Source organism: Calypte anna, chromosome 24 (genome assembly GCF_003957555.1).
Source record: "Calypte anna isolate BGI_N300 chromosome 24, bCalAnn1_v1.p, whole genome shotgun sequence".
Classification (NCBI taxonomy): domain Eukaryota; kingdom Metazoa; phylum Chordata; class Aves; order Apodiformes; family Trochilidae; genus Calypte; species Calypte anna.
The window spans coordinates 4,463,758-4,483,032 of NC_044269.1; the positions used below are offsets into that span (position 1 = coordinate 4,463,758).

General features: G+C 52.5%; 1 protein-coding gene across 1 annotated transcript in view; it reads left to right on the top strand.

Moving 5' to 3' along the window:
• Nucleotides 1-1,922: 1,922 nt before the first annotated feature.
• Nucleotides 1,923-19,275, top strand: part of NECTIN1 (nectin cell adhesion molecule 1) — a 61,918-nt gene continuing 44,565 nt past the window's right edge. Inside the window, exon 1 of the mRNA XM_008498380.2 lies at nt 1,923-2,369. Within this exon, the coding sequence (XP_008496602.2) occupies nt 2,288-2,369 (82 nt within the window). The 5' untranslated portion in view covers nt 1,923-2,287. The remainder of the gene's footprint in view (nt 2,370-19,275) is intronic.

The following is a 19,275-nucleotide window of genomic DNA, read 5'->3' on the forward strand; positions in this document are numbered from 1 at the left end:
TCAGTCCTGAGTTTTTTATTTCTGAGATTGATTTTGGACTTGAGTTTGCAACAAACTGGGGGACAATTTCATGTTCTTGCTCTGTCTGTTCTGTGTCACCTGCAAGCCCCCAGAAACAGCTCTTCCTAGCACTCACAGTGTACAACTTGATCAGTTTTGGTGTTTGCCAAACCATCACTGTTCCCAGCAGCCAAGAAGAGCACCAGAAGGTGAGAACAGACTTGTTCTGCAAAGAAGCAGGGGGTTCTCCATAGCTTGCCTGTCCACAAGGACAGGGGGTTGCCCTATGAGCTCTGTCCTGCAGCTTTACAGAAGAGGCAGAAATCATCAGAGCAAATTCATCAGCCCCCACTCCACAAGCAGGATGCCCAGAGGAATCCCAGTAGCCTTAAAGTCTGTGAATCTATTAACTAAACCTCATTACTACGTAATAACTTTTGTTATTTTGGAACAAACCTTGTATCTGGCTAATCCGCTTTGTTACAGAGCTGCCCATCCTTCCCTCGAACAGGAATTAACTTCTAAAGGAATTAAAAGGAGGAGGAGACTGCTGAAGGGGTCCTTAGAGGTATCTTTTTATAGCTGCTGGCTGCCCCCCTCGTTTCCTTCTCCGCTATGTGTGGTATCCTTCCCCACTGATTCTGTCCTTTTCTGCTTGCCAGGCATTGATTTTTTCCTGTGTTGTTCTAATGGAGCTTGAAATCAACATGACTTTGTTGTTGGTTGTTGTCATTGTTGTTCACATCTTTGTTGGGGGTTCAGCATCCTTGTTGAGGCCAGGGCAGCTCAAGAGCTGGCATCAGCAGGCTGAACACCTCCTTAGCAAAAGATCCACAAAGGCTCTGTCTGTGTCCACATAAAAAGGGCTGTTACAAAGCACAGCAGACCAGTGCCTCCCTCCTCTGGTGCATTACCCCTTGTGCTGGTTCTGAATCCCCTCCCTCATCAGTGCACATAGAATGAGTCCAGAAGCAGCTCCTTCTTTCCCCATCAAAACGCTCTGTATTACTTAGGATCTCCGTGCTTTAAAAGCCTTTATAAGTGTAAATCCAGATGCCATGCTCTGTCTGGTTCACACAGCAGTTTATCCAAGGTATTTCTGTATGTTTTACCACGGCCAGGAAGGCAGCTGTGCCACCAGCCATGGCCCAAGCGTTCTATCATCCCTAAGGAAGTCCAGGAAACACGTTCCCAGTCCACCAAACCTGGGTGCCGAGGTACAACCTAAGAGCACCTTAGCGAACCTACAGCTCGCCTTGGGCTCCGAGCTTATCCCCTGCGAGCACGCCGGACACCCGCCCAACAAAAGCCAGCTGCCACCTCCCGGCAGCCGGGGAGGGGAAGAGAAGAGACGACGGGAGGGGGGAGGACAACCTGGGACGACCCCCGTCCATCCCAGGCAGGCAGCTCCCGGTCCCCGACGGGGATCCGCCAGGCGGCAGGTTCCGTGCTGCGGGGCAGGCGAAGGGTTAACGCTGCGCCCTGCCTCCCCGCCTGCCTTCCTCCCTCCCTCCCTCCTTTCTTCCCTCCTTCCCTCCCTCCCTCCGCGGTGCACTGACATCAGCAGCCGCGGCCCAGCGCCGCCGCCCCGCCCGGTTCTGTGTGCGTGTGAGCCAGCGAGGGAGCCAGCGGCGGCCGCACCGTGCAGCCCGGGCAGCCCGCGCCCCCCGCCCCGCGGCCGGGCCGGCCATGGACCGCCGCCGCCTCAGCCCCGCCTGAACCCAGCGCCGCCGGGTTCCCGGCGCCCCGGGAAGCGGAGGGCAGGCAGCGGGCGGGGGCTGCCCAGCCCCGCCGCCGGAGCCACGGGACCGCCGCGCTGCGAGCGGCGGCAGCAGCCCGCGGAGGGCTCGCTTCCCTTTATTTGTTTTGCCTTCCTCCCCTCCCTCCCCCCCCTCCCCATTCCTCTTTTTTCCCCCCCTTTTTTTTTTTTTTTTCCCCGATTATATTTTTTTCCCCTCCCCTTCCCGCTCGCCCGGCTCTGCGGACGTGCTCGCTCCCGGAGGAAAGCGCCCGCACTGCCCCGCACCCGCGGAGAGGGGGCCCCGCGCCCCGCCGAGCCCCGCCGAGCCCCCGCGGATGTGCGAAGCTCTCCTTCGGCCGCCTGCCCCCCCGCCGGCTTCCCTGCTGGGCTCACCGCCTCTTTGTCCTCCTGCACCGACGGTTGTTTTCTTTTTGATTTTGGGGGCTTTTTCTCTAAGCAGACCTGACCACCACCGGGGGCGGGGAAGGTGGGGGGCCCAGCGACGCTGCCAGACCGACCCCTGCCCATTTCTTCTAAGGAACTCTCATGGCTTCACGGCTGCAGAGAAGTTGCCGTGCATCTTGCTGGACTATTGGAGTTTGCATCCTGGCGGCCGCGCTCCTCCCAGGTGAGCCGCTGCCGGCCGGTCCCCCCAGGAGGTTGTGGGCTCTGCCGGGGCTCTGCGGGGATCGGGGCAGCCCCACGGAAAGGCTGCGGGGTTGCCGATGTGGGGAAGGGGATGCGGGAAGGGCTGCGGAGCTGAGGGGAAGGATGGGATCGGTTTTTTTGGGGTGCGCGCCTGGGTCTGGAGCAGGTGTGGAAACATCTGCCTGAGGGTGGGAGAGAGGAAGGGAATCGGGGCCGATTTCATCGCTGGCTCGGAGAAGAACAACACGATCGTTTGTTTTGGAAGCAGCTGCAGGCAGTGGGCTCCGGAGTCCTGGGAGCTGGGGCGGTTTGTTTGCTTTTTGGATCGAGCAACGTCTAGCGAGGCATAGCAGCCAGGCTTCCCGGGAAAGGGAGCCACAAGGCTGGGGAATGAGCACAGATGTTTCAGAGGGAGAGATGGAAGGCTCAGCATCCCCGAAATCACTGCTTTTCTCAGCACACTCACTTCCCACGGGCTCTTTTGCCGAGCGGCTGGGCTGCTCCCAGGTTTCAGACCTTCCTTTCACTGCTTTTGCACTTGGGTACTCGATCCATCCCTTTGGTTCTCTGCCATCCCTTTTTTTTATTGTGGTCCACCCTGCAAAGAAGGAGATGGGCAAATATATTGAATCGATTTCTCCCCAGCTCATTCGACCTACCCTGACGATTGCTTAACAGCTCGTATGTCCCCACCCCGGGGCTTTGTCCTGCCCTGGGCTCTAGCCCAGCTCTTAGGAGCAGGAGAGTGACCCACATTGCTTTGAAAGTGCCCTGCGGGAGGACTCTTGTTCTGCTCCAGTGCAGAATGGGTTAATGCCATCCTGGAGGGCTTTCCCCAGTTGGCTGTCGGAGCTGTGGAAGGGGGACCAGGAGTCGGGGTTTACAGTGCTTGTGAATGTTCTGGGAAATGCAAATAGAACCGAAGTTTGCCTTTTTGAGGGTAGGCACCTGGTGGCTGAGTCTGGAGTGTGTGGCATCGGGCACACGTGCCACCCCTGGGTGGGTATCCAGCCTTCTGCAGGGGTAAGAGCCAGCCTGTGCTTGCAGAAGGAGTGGGATTTGCATCTGGAGAGAAGCTGCAGAGAAGGGAGGGTGTAATTGCCTCTGCTCCTCCACTCGTTGGGCTGGGGCAGCATCCTAGGGGAGCATCCAGGCTGGCTGGGCTGTGACTCTGGGATGTGGCTGCAGTTGGCAAGTTCTGGGCCAAAGGACTGGCCATTAGGGCAGATGCCAGGGCCCAGGGTTCCCTGGTGCTAGCAATGACAGGGATGGCAACAATAAGGACATGGGACATCAACAGAACACAGTGACTAGACTGGCCCAGCAAAAACAGATGACAGAGGTGAGATGGGAAACCAGGGAGGCTGTGAGAGGGAAAAGGTTAACAGTGTTGAGAAACCAGGTCTGGGTATACCTCTGTGTTCCTAGGACAAAGGGATCTGCTGTGCATTGCAAAAAGAGGTGATGGAAGGGACAGCCTCAGGCTCCCTGCACTCCTCTGTGCTTCCAGGCAGGTGCCTGGATGAGCTGTGGCTCCTCACAGAGTCCCAGAATTTTCCATGCCATTCTTCACCTAGTCTTCCCACCTTCTTATCCCTCCACCAAGCAGCTCCATGCAGGGAACCCTCCCCACAACCACTGGAAAAGGCACTGGAGGTGAAGTAATGCTGTAGTGATGGTTTATGCTCCCCTAGTCCCTTCAAGAATTACTTTCTCTAAGGAGACACACAGACAATGGACCTGGGGCAGCCTGGCATCTCACCTCATCCTGCCAAGAGAGAGTTTTTTTCCCCTGCTTATCCTATTTTCAGCTGTTCTCAAGGCTTTGCTGCCAGCAGTCAGGCAGTCTCGTCTCCTGCAGTAGCCTGGTAGTTTGTCTTGCACTGTCCTGCTGACAGCTCTGCCAGGATAAGCCAGTGGTGCATCTCGTGGTGCCTTGCCAAGCAAAGGGTGCAGCCAGCTCTGCAATGCTCCAGGAAGATAATCCTTCCCAACCCCTGTCCATGATCACCCAGTACCCTCCAGCCTGTGTGGGCGAGACTCTTGGCTGGACCAGTTTAGTGGTGGATGCACCACATTTGCAGGAGTGACTGATCCTATATGACATATTTATTTGTTAGTTTCATTCTTTTGTGCATTTATTTGTGCTGTGGATGCATCCCAGAGCTGCAGGAAAGGACCAGCGAGCACAATACTGTGTTAGATGCTGCACAAAGTCATAGCAAACTGACAGTCCTTAATAAACTGCAGGTCTGAATGCCATACTGAGGCAGGAAGTCCCTCAAGTTTGCCATGCCTATACCTGAATACCTAAATCAGCTGAGGATATGTATATATAACAAGCCATACGTAAGCTTTGAATGCAGATAAGTGTACTTATCAAGGAGAAGAGGAACTTTGGTTCCTCTGTTGTAAGTAAATTAGTAGCTGTGGACTTTGTTGGAAAATCTGGTTTAGTACCCAGCCTGCAAGAAGGATGAGAGGAAGTCAGGAGGCACTGCCTGCTTTCTGGAAGACCTTTCATGCTCATCTGATCAATGCCGTTTCATTTTGTTCCTGTCCACTTATATCACCTCTCCCTTCTGACAGTATCAGCTTTTTTTTCCTGATAAGGAAATAAAAGTGCCCTGCTGTAAAAGCTGGAAGGAGCCCCCTATAAAAATCTGCTTTACAAATTCTCTTTAATGTGATCGGCTCAATCATCCAGAACAGATTCAATTCAGGTTTCCTGCAGCCTTCCCTACAAATCTGCCTGCCTGTCCATTTGGAATCATTAACCAGGGATCATCTCAGGCTACAGCATTAGGGCTTCAAGATATTGATGTGAATAGGGCTTGTGGAAAAGCTGTGTGGTACTGGGAAGGAGAGATCCTAAGTGGCTGATCTGCAGAGGACAGGGACACTTGTGGTTAAATTTATGCTCTATGAGTCTCCACAATCTGTCTGTTTATCCCTGCCATGGAACTCAGTACAGTTTGAGTTACAGCCACGCAGAGGCATTCATCTTGTGCTTGGTCTTCTGTCTGCAGATCTGGGCCTCTGTTTCCAAATTCACCCCCCTGTCTGGGAACAAATTCCTGTCTGCTATCACTGGGCTACCTCTTGGGCTCCGGGAGGGGCCCGTGAGTATTTCTTTGTGAAGGGCTTTGAGATCCTCAGCAGGGGAGAACTGGGGATATGTTTGAAGCTTTGACACTGGGTTTTTCCATCAAGGCGCTTGAAAACTTGAGCTGTAGTGACCTGGAGGCCTTAAGTCAAACTTGGCTGCAGCTGGAGGGAGGGTTCCTTTTAGGGGAGGTCCAGCAGTTCTCTGAAGTGCTGGGAATAGTCAAAGTGTGTCACTGCAAGTTCTGGTCCATCTTGTACTCTGTAGAGCTGCTTTAATATCCTAAAGCTTCCAAAAGGGAAGAAAGTTGCCAGAGTTTTGTTCATCCTTTGGTTTGGAATCTTAATTATTAGTTTTTTCTTTCCCTCACCTGCCTCCTCCCAAAAACTTAGAAACAACAGCATACAGGCTGTTTTCAGTAAACCAAAGTGTCTTTTGCTTCTATTTTCTCATTAAACCTCTCCTGTTGTGGCGGAACCGACCCATCGAGTTCTGACCTGGCATGAGCTGATGAGCTCATGGATGTGTCAGCATGGGTGAGGTGACAGCCTGCATGGAGAGCCAGCTCAGCCCACAAGCAGGAGGATGTCTGCCCCATGGCTAGAGCCAGGGGAGGACTGTGCTGAATGCTCTTTGCCCTCTGAAGCTGCAGTGTTAATCAGGCCAGAGCTCCCAGCCCAGTGCACGTGGATCCCTTTGCAAAGGGACAGGGAGAGAGCAGGGGCATTGCCACATCCAGCAACAAGGCCAGTGCTTGCAGTTAACTGGTGGCTTGACAAGATGCCTGTGCTGGCAGAGCCTGGCACAGCTCTTCTCACATCACTCCTCCCCTGGACTGCAGCTGCCCCAGCCACAGAGCCAAAGTTTACAGGGAGGCACCAGAAGGATCCTTTGGGCACCGCTCACACCTCAGCTGAATCACGAAGGGAACCAGAAGAGCTGGTTGTGCTGACCTGCTTCCCAGGCCTGCAGTTTCCACTGGCACCCCCTGCCCTCTGCTAGCCCCTCCTAAAGCTGGGGACAGTGGGGACAGCCCATCATAATGCAGGGGAGAGCAGTAAGTGGCCACCAGTAGCCAGGGGAAGGCAGTTCCCCAGCTGCAGTGCCCAGGGGAGTTGCACAGCACCACCAGTAGGTAGGTGTGAAGGGGAGATGGTGGGGCAGTGCCAGAGGAAGGGGTTTTCTTTGGAAGAGCAGGAGTCAGTGCTGCTGGGATGAATTGAGAAGTCCTCAGGCCTCTGAGAAAAGGTTTGCAGCTTGCAACATCATTGCTGGAGGTGGTGATGGCTCTTGCTCAGTCCTTTTCATGGGCCAGGGATTGGTGCAAAAAGCAAACCATCAGAGAGGGACAAAGCAACCCCTAGAGATCCTCTTGCTTTTTCAAATCCATCAGATCAAATCAGGGCAGCTCTGATGCAGGGTGAATTGGTGCTGCCAGCCACTGGAGCTGGGACCCAGTGTGCATCTGAGACACCTTTTGTGTTAATTACTAGAGCCCAGCCATCCCAGCACAGAGAATTCAGAGCTCTGCAGTGAGGGCTCCCTAACCCAGATTATTGTTTCAGGTGAAAATTTGTTTAACTAAGGAATGAAAAGTCTCATGATACATCCCCTTGCTTTCCTCCTGGCTGCTGTTGAGCTGCAGATGCTCTCCTGGTCTTACAGATTTCTTCACTTCTCCCAGTGAAGGCTTAGCCCAGACTAGATTGATGCTCATGCCCTTCCAGCTTGGTTTTCAAAGGTTACCCCTCAGCTCCATTGCAGAAGAGAAACTCCTGCTTAAGCTGCTCAAATGCAGAAGCATCATCCATGAGAAGAAAGACAGTTCCCTCTTAGTCTGCAAGTGAGAGCCTGTGGCAGCCAGACAGGCACCTCTCTGCCCTTCCACTGTGCCACCATGCTAGGTTTAAAGTCCTGCATTTACATCCTTCTCTCCATCACACACGGAAATAGGAAATGAAATTTGCAAGTGCAAGGGCTCTGCTTCCCAGAACTGTCTTAATTTGTATGTCCCGTGCTGTCATCCCTGTGTGTCCCTGCCTTCTGGGGCTGATGCAGTTGTTGATGCAGGATGGCAGCAGTGGCTGCAGCAGCTCTCGGCTCTGCAGCAGTCCCAAGGCAGAGAAACAGCAGCTCCTGGGCATGAGAAGGGGAAAGAAAGCTTCTGACCCTTGCTGTTTGCCCAGCCCAGGAGGACAGGGGTGCCAGGCTAGGGCCCCTGGATGGCACTGGTCTCTTGTCTCTTTGGGATCTCTGTGGGGTGCTGAGGATGGATGGGAGGAACTGACCCAACTTGATGAACCATCTCTTCTCTGTTCTCTCACAATAAAGCTGTCCCTGCAGGAGGTTTATAATCCTCCGTTGACATTATTTGCTGTGATGCAGGAGGAAAGCGTTTCTAAGCACTCTCCACCCAACTCTGCACTCACTCTGCTCCAGATCTGCCCTCCCTGGCTCTGAGCCAGCCCAGTTGGAGTCTTGGTGTACAGCTCTGCTTTCCACCTTCCTCCATCCTACAGGTGGGCAGGGGGAAGAGCTTAAGGACAGGCAGGATCCTTGTGACTCTCCTCCCCAAAAGAGTAAACATAGGGATGGGGTTTTCTGTCTAACTGCAGGAAATAGCAAAGTACCTCCATCTGCTCCCAGCCATGCAGGGATGCTACAGAAGGACCTGCAAATCACATCACTGCCTTGAAGCAGCAGCAGATACCAGATGGACCACCTGGCTAGGAGACAGCAGGTGCTCCCAAGCCTGGTTAGTCAAGAGGTCTGTGACTGCCCCCATTTCTCAGCACTTCTCTCTCTACCTGAGGAGACTCCATAATCAAGATGATTTTGAGTCTGTTTTTTCCTTTCCCATGGAGGATCCATCCAGAGGCATGGCCAGGAGTGACAGAGGGTCCATGCAGCCAGTGGCTAACATCCAACCTTTCTGCTCTGGTGACAGGCAAGAGTGGTTCCCAGCACAAAGGCTCATCTGTGTGGGAGATGAGGGGACTGGAGCAGAGAGCTGAGTGGCCACCTGAGAGCAAAACCATCCTAAAGACTCAGTATCAGAAGAGGTTGTTGCAGAGGAAGGTCTGCAGCCACATCGTGTGGATCCAGGAGGGACACTGCCCTTAAAGGCATCTACTTTTTGCACTGAGGATCCCATGCTTGGCAGAATCAGATTTCATTTCTTATCTCCTGGCAAGTTACTCTCTGGACCAAAGGGGATGCTGCTTGAGAAGCTCGAAACTGGCCATTTTCACTGTTCCTAGGAGAGACAGGCCAAGGGCAGAGTCCTGGCTATGGACTTAGGATCTAACACTAATGAGTAGAAGAGGCTGGTGGGACTCAAGAGCTCAAGCAGAGGCTTATAATTAGAGGCTGTTGTGCTGAGTGTCCTAGCAAAGCCAGAGGTTACAGACAGTCCATGACAGGCCTAGAGGCAGGTTTGATATGATGGAGAGGGTTTACTTGGAGGCACAAACTGGGAGGTTGGATGGTTCAACAGAAAGGTCAGGGTTTCCATTACTGTCTTCTCCAGGTTTCTGTGTATAGCAGCTTGACACATGATGGTTCTGCTGGCCTGTGTGAGATGCAGGGCAGGGGGGAGCAGCAAGGGAGGAATGAACCCTGCCCAGTCCTTGAAGAGTCCAAACAAATGAGCCAGCTGAGGTCTCAGTCCAGGTCCAGGGGAGTTATCAGCACAATGTGGACTTGTAACTCACTCCTCACTCCTCACCCATGGCTGTGACAGAGGCTCCCTTTGCCTTGAAACATCTCCTTGACCTCCCACAGGGCTGGGACTTGAAATAAAGAGACTGTCTTGGTGTGCTGCAGTTTTCCTAACTCATGGCCAGAGCTCCAGCCCCTGTGCCTGTGACTGAGGAGTGCTGGATGCCCAGCAAAGTGGCTGCTGGGTTGGGCAGCAGATTGCTAGTGCTGTAAACATCCATACAAAGCCTGCAGTCAGTACAGTAGTTTCACTGGAGAATGAAGCTGCACCACATTAGGGCTGATTTATTTTTAGTGAGAGGCATCTAACGCGCTTTTCTCATTGATTTTTCCTGGGCCAGATAATCAGCACTGAGACCCTTTGTAGGCAAGCCCGGAGTCACATTCCCAGCAGAGTAGTTCTGCTGATGGCCTTCCTAGCCTGGAGGTGCCAAAAAGAGGGGAAATGTTAAGGACAGATGATCAAAGTCAGTTTAGGGGCTGTAGGTACACAAAAGATCACCCCTGTGATCTTTTAGGACAGGGTATTTCCTTGCTCCTCTTGCCTGTCTCACCTTACTTAGCCAAGACCTGTGTTATTTAAGAAACTATGTTGTTAAGGGCTGGAACAGGAGGCAGCAGCAGTGATTTGGTGCTGTACAGCAGAGACAATGGCACGAGCTGCTCACTACTGGGCCTCTTCATCCTCTTTCACTTGTCACCAGCATGGTGGCTCAGGGCTGAGCTGCAGGAAGGGGTATTTATTTTCTGGGTGTAGGGGAGAACCAGGGCTGTGCCCATTTATGGTCATTAAGGATCAGGGATGTGTTGCATAGCAGCATCCTTGCCACAATATAATTTATATCAGCTGCCACAGTTTCCATTGGATACAGGACCCCTCTTGGCTCTGTAGGCAGTGCTGCTGGGTGCTGTTAGTCTGCTGGACACACTGGAGCTCTTTATCTCACTTGGGAATGATGAGGTCATTTCTGTGTCCCGAGGGGCTGAGTCCTAGGTGGTAGGTGCTGAGCAAAGGGTAGTGTCACACCAGCCCAAGGATCCAAGTCTACCCCTTGTCATGACTTCACAGCCAAGCGCTGTGCTTGTTGTGGCACATTGGTAGAGCACATGGTGAAAAGCCATAGAAAAGGCTTTTTACTTTTCTCTTCAAGGCCACAGACGTGGAAGAGATGCTTGTGTGCACCAACACACGAATGAACACACATGTACCAGAGTGCCACTTCTCTCCTTGTGTTTGCCCTGGTGCAGGCAGGGGAGCTGCTAGCTCTGCCAGCTCTGCCCTCTCCCAGGGCTTGCAGTGGATTTCTGCTGTCTCCTGAGGGGAAGCAGGAGGAGGAGGAGGGCAGTGACAGAGGGGACCTGCTGCTATTGCTTGTGACATCTGCACAGCCCCTCTTGCTGCCCAGCCTGGCAGCTGCAGGACAGGGTCAGACCCTCAGGGCAGCAGCAGTGCTGGGGCATCCTCTGAACATCTGCTGTGCACTGAAATGGGGGGGGGGGAGAGGGCTTGTGGGGAAGAGGGAGAGGCCAGGAGCTCTGTGTGTGCAAGTTGTATGAAGAGACTTTTACTACTGAGGGGGCTGAGCATGCCAAATGTCTCTCATGTGCTTGGGTTCAGCTAGAACCCAGAGAAAGTGGGGGAGGGATCTTACTGGGATCTCCTTGCAGAGGGAGTGATTACAGCGTGCTCTGATCTTTCGAGGCGGCTTGTTTGGGGATTTGCTTGATGCTCTGATTTCTAATGGGTGTGCTCATGCATCCCTTTGATACAAGCTGAATAGGATGCTTTTGGGAGGCTGACAGCAGTCCCAGTAAGGGGTGGGAGGGCTGGGAAGGAGAGATGCTCGCACAGAGCACAGCTTGTAAAAGGGGGAATGTTCTCAGTGCCTGAGGACCCAGAAGAAAATTCAGAGCAGGACTGATTTTGGCAGGAGGAAAGCTGCAGTGGCTGCAGAGGAAGGCAGTGGGTCTGGCAGTTTATCTTTGGCTCCTCTAGGACCCTGCTAAGAGCTCCTACATCGTTACACCTCCTGTCACCACGCAGCATCCCTCAACCTGTGATCAGTCGACCTGTGATCGGTCAGCCAGTGACAAGATTTCCTAGATGACTGACAAAAAAAGAGCCCTTCCCACTCGCCACCCTGTGCAGGGAAGGAAGCACTAACCAACCGAGGAACAATAAAGCAGCAGAAAGGAAAACTGGCCTGGTGAACCTGCACAAGCTGATGCCTGAATTTCCCTTCCCTGGAGCTCAGGTGGCCTCGCCATGTGGAACGGCTGGGACACATTGCTCCAGAGGGAGAAACCCCACAGGAGGCTCTGCCCTGGCTCTAAATCCAGGGCTGTGTCCTTCAGCTGACACCCACCAGCAGGTCCCTGTGTCCTGGTGTGCCATCCCTGCTGTACATCCTGGGGCTCCTGGCACAGCAAACCAGACTGCTGTTCCCATGAGGGTGCCCCAGCATGGAGCTGTGTTGTCTCATCTCTTGTGGGACCTTATCCCAGACACCAAGGAGGCAAGGACAGCACAGAAGTCACCCCTCAGGATTCAGGGAAGCTGATTTGCATTTGCTGCTCATTCAGTTGGGAACTCAACGAGCAATTTGCCAGTGAAAGAACCTTTATCCCCTGACTCCCTCCAGTCCTTCTGGGAGTTTGATTTCTCAGCTTACAACAGAATGATCGTGGTAGGAACACATTCTCTGGGGCTTATATTTCCAGCTATCACGCTATAGGAGGAAAATTCTTTCCTTCTTTCTTGGCATGGCAGGAACAGACTTTCAAAAACGTACCCTGATTTTTAAATACCCTTTTCGCCTGTGGTGTAAATACTAAAATGAGTTTTTTCTCTCCCTTCTCTCCTGGAGTTTAAAAATATCGCTAGCCTGGGGAGGTGCATCTTTCAGTGAGATTTATAATGGCTGCTCTCAAGTGATGTGGAAAATGAGCCTCCCTCTGCCCCATCCAGCCTGGCACCTTCCAAGAATTTATTTCCTTTATTTGCGTGAGCCTAAGAATACTTAGAGGCAGCATCTTTGCCCGAGCACTCTAATTATTTAAGTTTTGTTTATGGCCAGTCTCTGGAGAGCTGAGTAGGTCCGGGCTGCTGATCCTTCCCTCCTCTGGATAATTCAGCCCTGCATTACTGCCCTTTGATAATGATCAACAAATCACAGATGCTGTATCTATTGCTTGCAATGTATCACACAGGCTCCACAAACTCCCTGAGCCTTTGGGGTGAGACGTGCGTGGCCTCTCCCTGGCACACATGCAGGGAGCAGTGAGCAGGATGTGGGGAGGGGTTTGTAAAAGTCACCATAGCAGGGAGCTTGCCAGGGCAGGGGCTTTTTGCACAGCACCAAACGTGGCAAGGATCCTGACCTGGCTGAATTAGATGCTAGCTCAGCTTTGCTTGCAGTAGGGCACAGCAAGAAGCTCTGCTGTCAGCCAGTGTCCAGCCCCACAGGCAAGCTGTGGCTGCCTCTGGACACAGCCTGACACTGCACCTCCTTCCCTCAGCACCTGCTCCACCAGCATCCCTGCATCCCCATCTGTCTCCTTGCTGTGCCTCAGCTCAGGGCTGAGGTTGGATCTCCCCTTGAGATGCTGCTTGGCCAAAGACAGGCCAGAGCTTCAGCAATAAAAGGGGCTCTTTTCCCACCCCCGTGCCAAAGCTGCTTCCCAGCTTCTGTCTGATCCACAGGAATCTGTGGTCTCTGGAGGCCGTGTGGTTGCCAGCGCCTCTGCTCCCGTCACACTCCGTGATAAAAGGAGAGAGAGATTTTGATTATGTTATGACAAGCAACAGAGAGAGGGGGAGAGAAAGCTGCACTCCGCCTATTGTAATTCCAATTAGCAGGGGTAGTGTGGCCAAAGCCTGACAGCTGTATTGATCCAAACTTGGGGTGGGGAGAACCTATAATGCGGTTTTCAAAGGTCCCTGGGGCACGGGGCCAAGCACATGTGCAGCTGTGGGGCAGGAGTGGAGGAGAAAGACCTGTTTATAATGGAGCACGTGAACAGAAAACTGCATCGCTCCACCATCTGAAATGCCAGAGCCAGCTTGGCATCTGAGGTCTCTCTAGGGCTGGATTTGCCTCAGAATCTGTGCTGCAAAAATCCCCTCGAGCCCCTTAGGACTTCTTTCTACCCACACGACCAAGCAGGTCCTCTTGGTGTGCATATGGAATGAGTTCATCAAGACCCAGTTTCTTCTCTAGACAGAGTGTACCCAAGTAAAATAAACCAGCAGTGCTCTCCCTGCTGGGGAACAAAAGCTCAGGGCTGAATGGGAAGCAAGGAGGAAGGGGGAGTTTCCCTCTTGAGCTTCAAGGCAGCTCCTCAAGGTCAGAGCTGAGGCTCGCTGGCAGAGGCTGTGGGCAGGCTGCTTGTGCAGATGCTGTCTCAGCTGTACCCTTTCTGCAGCTAAGGGGAGGGCTCCAATTTGCAGTTTTGCTGGTATTGATCTGAGACCTTTCAGTGGCTCTAAACTAATTTTGGAAATAAAAGACTAAAATAATTATTTTAATGTATATATATATATATAGATGTATTTTTGACATCCCAAGTGCTGCCATGCTTGTGGACTACCTTATGGTACCTCACTGGGAATGGAAATATCTGCTGCCTCACACTGACTTCTACCGGGCATGAATCAGCTTTTACTCAAAGGGAAAGAATGGCCTGGAGGTGATGGCAAAGGCAGGCTGAGCTCAGAAGGGCTGGCATCATTTCTTGGCTTTGCCACAAGCTCCCTGGAATATCCTTGGCCAGCTCACTTCACCTCTGTGTGCCTTTCCTTGTCAAAAGCTGCCGGTAGCAGTCCCTCTCTTTTCTGCTCCTATTGCCCTGTCTGCAGGGTGCCTTGCACAGCTGAGATGCTGATGTTGCTCCTTACAAGCAGGAGACCATTTACAAAGCACAGGGAAAGGTGACTCCCCTTTTTTTTGTCCTTTTTCATAGCGACCTGGAGCCAACAGCTCTTTGCCCAGTGATTTTAGAAGACAAAACTCTGTTTTGCATAGATTGATACACAAATATTCTGTCAGTGCAAACACTGGACCCAGTTACTTACTGCTCTGAGTGTGTGATGTCTAGGCTGAAATGATGAAAGTGGGTGAACATGTCCACTGACTTCCCTGTCTGGTTTAATCCAAAGGCCTCTTGAGTTCTCACTCCACCATTACTCCATTTTGGTCACCTCTGGTTTCCAGTCTCTATCTGGGGTTGTAGCAGAGAGGTTCCCAGCAACACCCTGGCTCTTTGCTGGGCAGGACAGGAGACAGTGATCCATGTTGTGCCCTGACCTTGGTAGATTTGCTGTGAATGATGAGGCAGGAGGGATGGCTGCGTGCTGGGGACTGTCATCTAAGTCTCCAGGTACCTGCAGTGTATTTTGCCTTTGCCACTGATTTCCTAGGCAGTTGTGAGCAAGTTTCACAACACCTGAGTTGCCCCACTGTAGGGTGCAGATAACAGCAATACCCTGCCTGTTGCATGAACAAGCACTTGAAAAACTCTGGTCCTTCCATAAGAGAGGGCACATGGCAATGTAAACCCAGACCCTATGAGCCACCCAACTTCCCATGGGATCAGTTATTGTTGCCTCAGACAGCAGATGGATTTAAACAAGTGTCTTCATGCTAGAAAAGCTTTCTGGTCTCTCTCCTGAGCAGATTATGATTTTAGCCAGATGCAGAAGTCTGTGGTATTCCAAGTCTAGGGAAACTTCCCTAGGAAGATGTGTACCACAGCAAACCCTTTCTTTTTGTGGCCAAAGCTGCGAGATGGAGGAGGGAAAGGAGGTTCATATCCAAGCTCTGTGGAAGCTTGGAGCTGGGACACAGCAGCTCAGTATAAAAGAAGGGAAGCAGCAGGCTCAGCAATTGCCTTCTGCTTGCCTGGGATCTGTCTGCATCCCCCTCCTTACCTCTCCTGCCTCAGTGTGTCCCAGAAAACCAGGCTGGGAATGTTTCAGACTGGATGAGTTATTACAAGATCTGGTCAGGACAGAGAGAGAAATGGAAGGTTTAAAGTTTGATAATTGTTAATTATTAGCCAAGCTTCCCATGAGACTTCCTGGGAAAAAGACATGCCTCTCTTTTGCAAAGGTGTTTCGTGGACCATTAGTCTCTGTCCTGGCCACGCTGAGTCCTTTCTTTCTGCCTTCCTTCTGTCTCCACTGGGATTAATAAAGAGCTGCTGGAGAGCGTCTTATCTTGCAGCTGAATAATGTTTGTAATACAGGGAGGGGAGGCAGCTTTGATCCAGGAAAGAAAGCAGAGGGAAAGAAAAAAAAAAAAAAACCAACAAAAAAAGATGGTCTACTGGGGCAGGGGGAGGGTGTGGGCCAGGCTGGGCTGTGCTGGCGCGTGGGAAGCATGGCTGCTCCTGCACCCAACCTGTTCTGCAGAGAAAAGATGTGGGTTTCCAGGGCTTGTCAGGTTGGAGAAGAAAGGGCTGAACCCAAGACGCCGGGGAGAAGAAAATCTGAGAAACCCTCCTGAAGGAGAGAAAGCAAGGAAAAAGCGTCCTATGGACAACCCCACCACCACACTTGGGAGGCTTTGCAGCGTCTCAGAAACTGCTGCCCTGGCACAGATCTGCCTGGCAGGTCCCTCTCCCCATCTCTCACCAGCAGAAGTGTCCGCATCCAAGCTGGCACCAGTGCTGCCTCCAGCAGCCCGGAGGCAAAGGGCCACACCTGAGAGGCAGGACCGGGCTCTCACTCTTCTCACGGGTGTGGGCTGGGAGCCGGTTGGGCCAGGCTGGGCCCCCCGAGGCCAATATCTCTGTGCCAGGGCCAGGGGAAAGGGAGCAGCTTGGCAGAGGAGTGGTTGGCAGGAGGAGAAGCCATTGGTGTTAGGCAGGAGGGGGTTCAGCTCCCCCTTCCCCATGCAGCCTCCCAGCACGCTCATCTCTCCCCCTGGGAATGCCTGCTTTCCATCCCCAGCCTCTTCTGGCCTTCAGCCCCCAAAAAACACAGCTTCCCAGGTGGGACATAACCTTCCTGGGGGGAAGAAAAGCAGCTGTCTGCCCCCCGTAGATCTGGGGGTAAGAATGCAATAGTCAGCAGTGGTCCATAGAGACTGACCTGTTCTGGAGCTAAGGAAGTTGTGATGATGGTGATAACAGCTCCAAAAGTGGTTCTGGAGCACGAGTGTTGCTTTGTGTTTTCAGAAGAAAAGGGGCCTGAACAGCTGAGACATTCTGTGTTAGGAGCAACGCGGGGGGCTCCTAAGGGAAAACTCAGTTTTTAAATTTTTTTCTTTCTTGTGACAATGTTCATCTTTAGCCTGTTTCCCCATATAGAGTCCTTCACCTTTACAGGTCCAGGCAGCTTTGTAGACTTTGAAATGGAGTTTCACACTTGCTGCTTTACCCCCAGAATGCAACCAGTTATGGGGCTGACCACACCAAGCTGAGCTGGGTTTGCAGCTCACTCAGCAAATCCTCTGAGGAGAGGTCTGTGCCCCCAACACCCTCCTCTCTCCAGGAGCCTGTGGCATGCCTGGCTGCTTCTCTCAAACACACCCCAGAGGAGTTGTAGGTAACTCCAGGAGGGCTCAGATGTTGTTTGCCTGCTCCAAAATCCCACACCACAATCCCATGTGGACAGGCTTGACTGGTAATCCACAGGGAGATTAGTGGCTGAGTTTTATCTTCACCCACCTTGGTGCTCATCCCCAATCTGCTCAGATGGATCCATCTGAGACACCCAGCAAGCTGTGCCCTATTCCCACTCCCTTCCCATTGCTCTGCAATCCCCCTGTCCAAGGGAGAAAGCTTTCCTAAAGGCAGCCCTGGAGATGCTCCATCCAGATGCCTGAGAAAACTTGGCTCTTCCCATAGCCAGGGGAGGTCCAGGTCATGGTGGCTCTCAGAAGGCCCATGCCCCTTATCCAGGGATGGATGTCCTCAGTGTGTGTGTCCTTCCCTCCCCTGAAGCCACTCTCAGGTGACATCCAGCCTGTGACTGTCCTGCCATGGCCAGAGGAGGAGGGAGAGAAGTGTGAGGGTTGTGACCTCCTCCGTGTCCCTCCAGGCCAGGGGTGCCACGGTGCCGTGCTCTTCCAGTTGGGATTTGGCTCGCCAGGACCATCTGTTCCTGTAGGCCCATTGCCATGGCGACGGGGTGGCTTGAGATGGGGGTTTCACCAGCAGCGCCCAGGGATGCTGGGAAAAAAAAATAAATTAAAAATTCCAGCAGGGAAAAACTCTGCCTTTTTTTTTCCTGGGCAGAAATGAAGAGGAGAGGGAAGGATCCTGCCAGCAGAGGCCCTGTGGCCCTTCCCTTCTCCTCATCCATGGCTGTCCTGCCCCAGGCCCCTCCTTACCCCCTTTTCCTTTCCCATCTCTCCCTTTTCCTACAGTTTGGGTCTCCTGCATGTGCACTTTCTGACCTGGGGAGAAGTTGTTGTGGCTGTGGCCACGTCCCCATTTGCTGTTGGGGATTGGTGGCTCTGGGTGTTGGGCGCTCCTGATGCTTTGGAGCTGGTTTGGTTCGTGCTCACTCTCAGCCCAGACAATGGGAGCAAGATTTTAAGGTTTCCTGCTCTCTGTGCCGTGGTTGGGCCCCTCCTCTCCCCATGCAGAACTTGTGGCTTCCTGGGAAGGTGTTGTCTGGTGAGCAAGTGCAGACTGGCTGAGATCTGGTGATGGTGGGGTAGACATGACCTGGTTTCCTCCTCTGCCTCTGCACCCACTTGAGCCCAAGCCCTATAGGGAAGCTGAGCAGATCCCCTCCTCCTGCCAGGGTATGGAACCAAGAGGAGAATGTGGCAACTGGATGTTTAATGCAAAGAGTCACCAGTCAGACTGAGCTACTCCCAGTCTTTCTAAATAAAGCTGCAATAGAGAGTAAGCCTGGTGAAAACTGGGACCTGATATTTGTGTGTGTTTCCAGTGGAAATTGATTGGGAAAAAAAGCAAAAGAGGAAAAAATAAGTAACTCCCTGCTTGTAGACTGCGAGCTCTAGACTAATGCATGACAGATGAAAATGAAACGAATGCAAAGTGACAGATTGACAGAAAGACAGACATGTTTTTGTGCTCCCTTAGCATCCTGATAGAAACAGAAGATAATGTGGGTTGTGAAGGACCTCAAGAGGTCATCTGCCTCCTTTCTGAGGTGGATGGGAGTGCTAAACACCCTCTGTCAGGAACTCAGTGCCCCTTCAGGTTGCAGCAGGGATGCTGGGAGGCTGCTCTGGGTGGCAGGGTTTGCAGGGCCATGGCAGAGAGACCAAGGCCAGGGCAGTTCCTGCACACTGGTTGCAAACTGATGGTAATAGGGCCAGGAGCAATGTGGCCCCGAGAGGCAGGGTGTCAACAGGCAGTGAGTAAAGCATTAGCAAGCTTTGGTACCTCAACAAGGTACCAAAACACAGAGCTCCTTTTTGGCATGATACTCGCTGGAAAGGCAGCCTGAGGTTTTTGATGATGAGGCTTTCTGTGTGTTTCTACTGAACCTGGGGAAATTGGATCAATAAAGAGAGGTCTCACTGTGTACCTTCATGTTGGGAGTCCTGCTCCACTGGCTGTGCTCCCAACCAGGAGATTGTCCCATCTCTGGCTTTCCCCCAGCACTGGGCATGTCTCTGGATGTGTCTGCTCCCAGGGAAGGAAGGGAATAGGAGGCATTTGTTTGCTGCTCTAAAGATAAGTCTTGGTTTCCCAGTGAGAGCTGTGGGAAATGGAGGATCAGACCTGAAGCTTCTCTGACCTTTTATTGGGAGTTGAGAGAAGAAACCAGGGCCTTGTGAGGCCCTTGTGAGAGCAGAGCTGGCTTAAAGTCACCTTTCTCTGCTCCTTGTATCCCAGATCTGAGTACAGCAGGACTGAATGTCACCTGTTCCCTTGTGACTAACGATTTACAAGTGCTCATCCTACTTTTTGTTTGCAGAGCCAATGCCCTTTTCCTGTTGGCTCTGCCCTCCCTGCGGTGGGGAATCAGCATATTCTGGTCTTCAAGCTTCTCCCAGCTTTATGAGCTTGCTCTTCACCTTGAGAGTAAGGCTTCTTTGCCCTGAGAAGGCTTTGAAACCCAAAACACCAATTG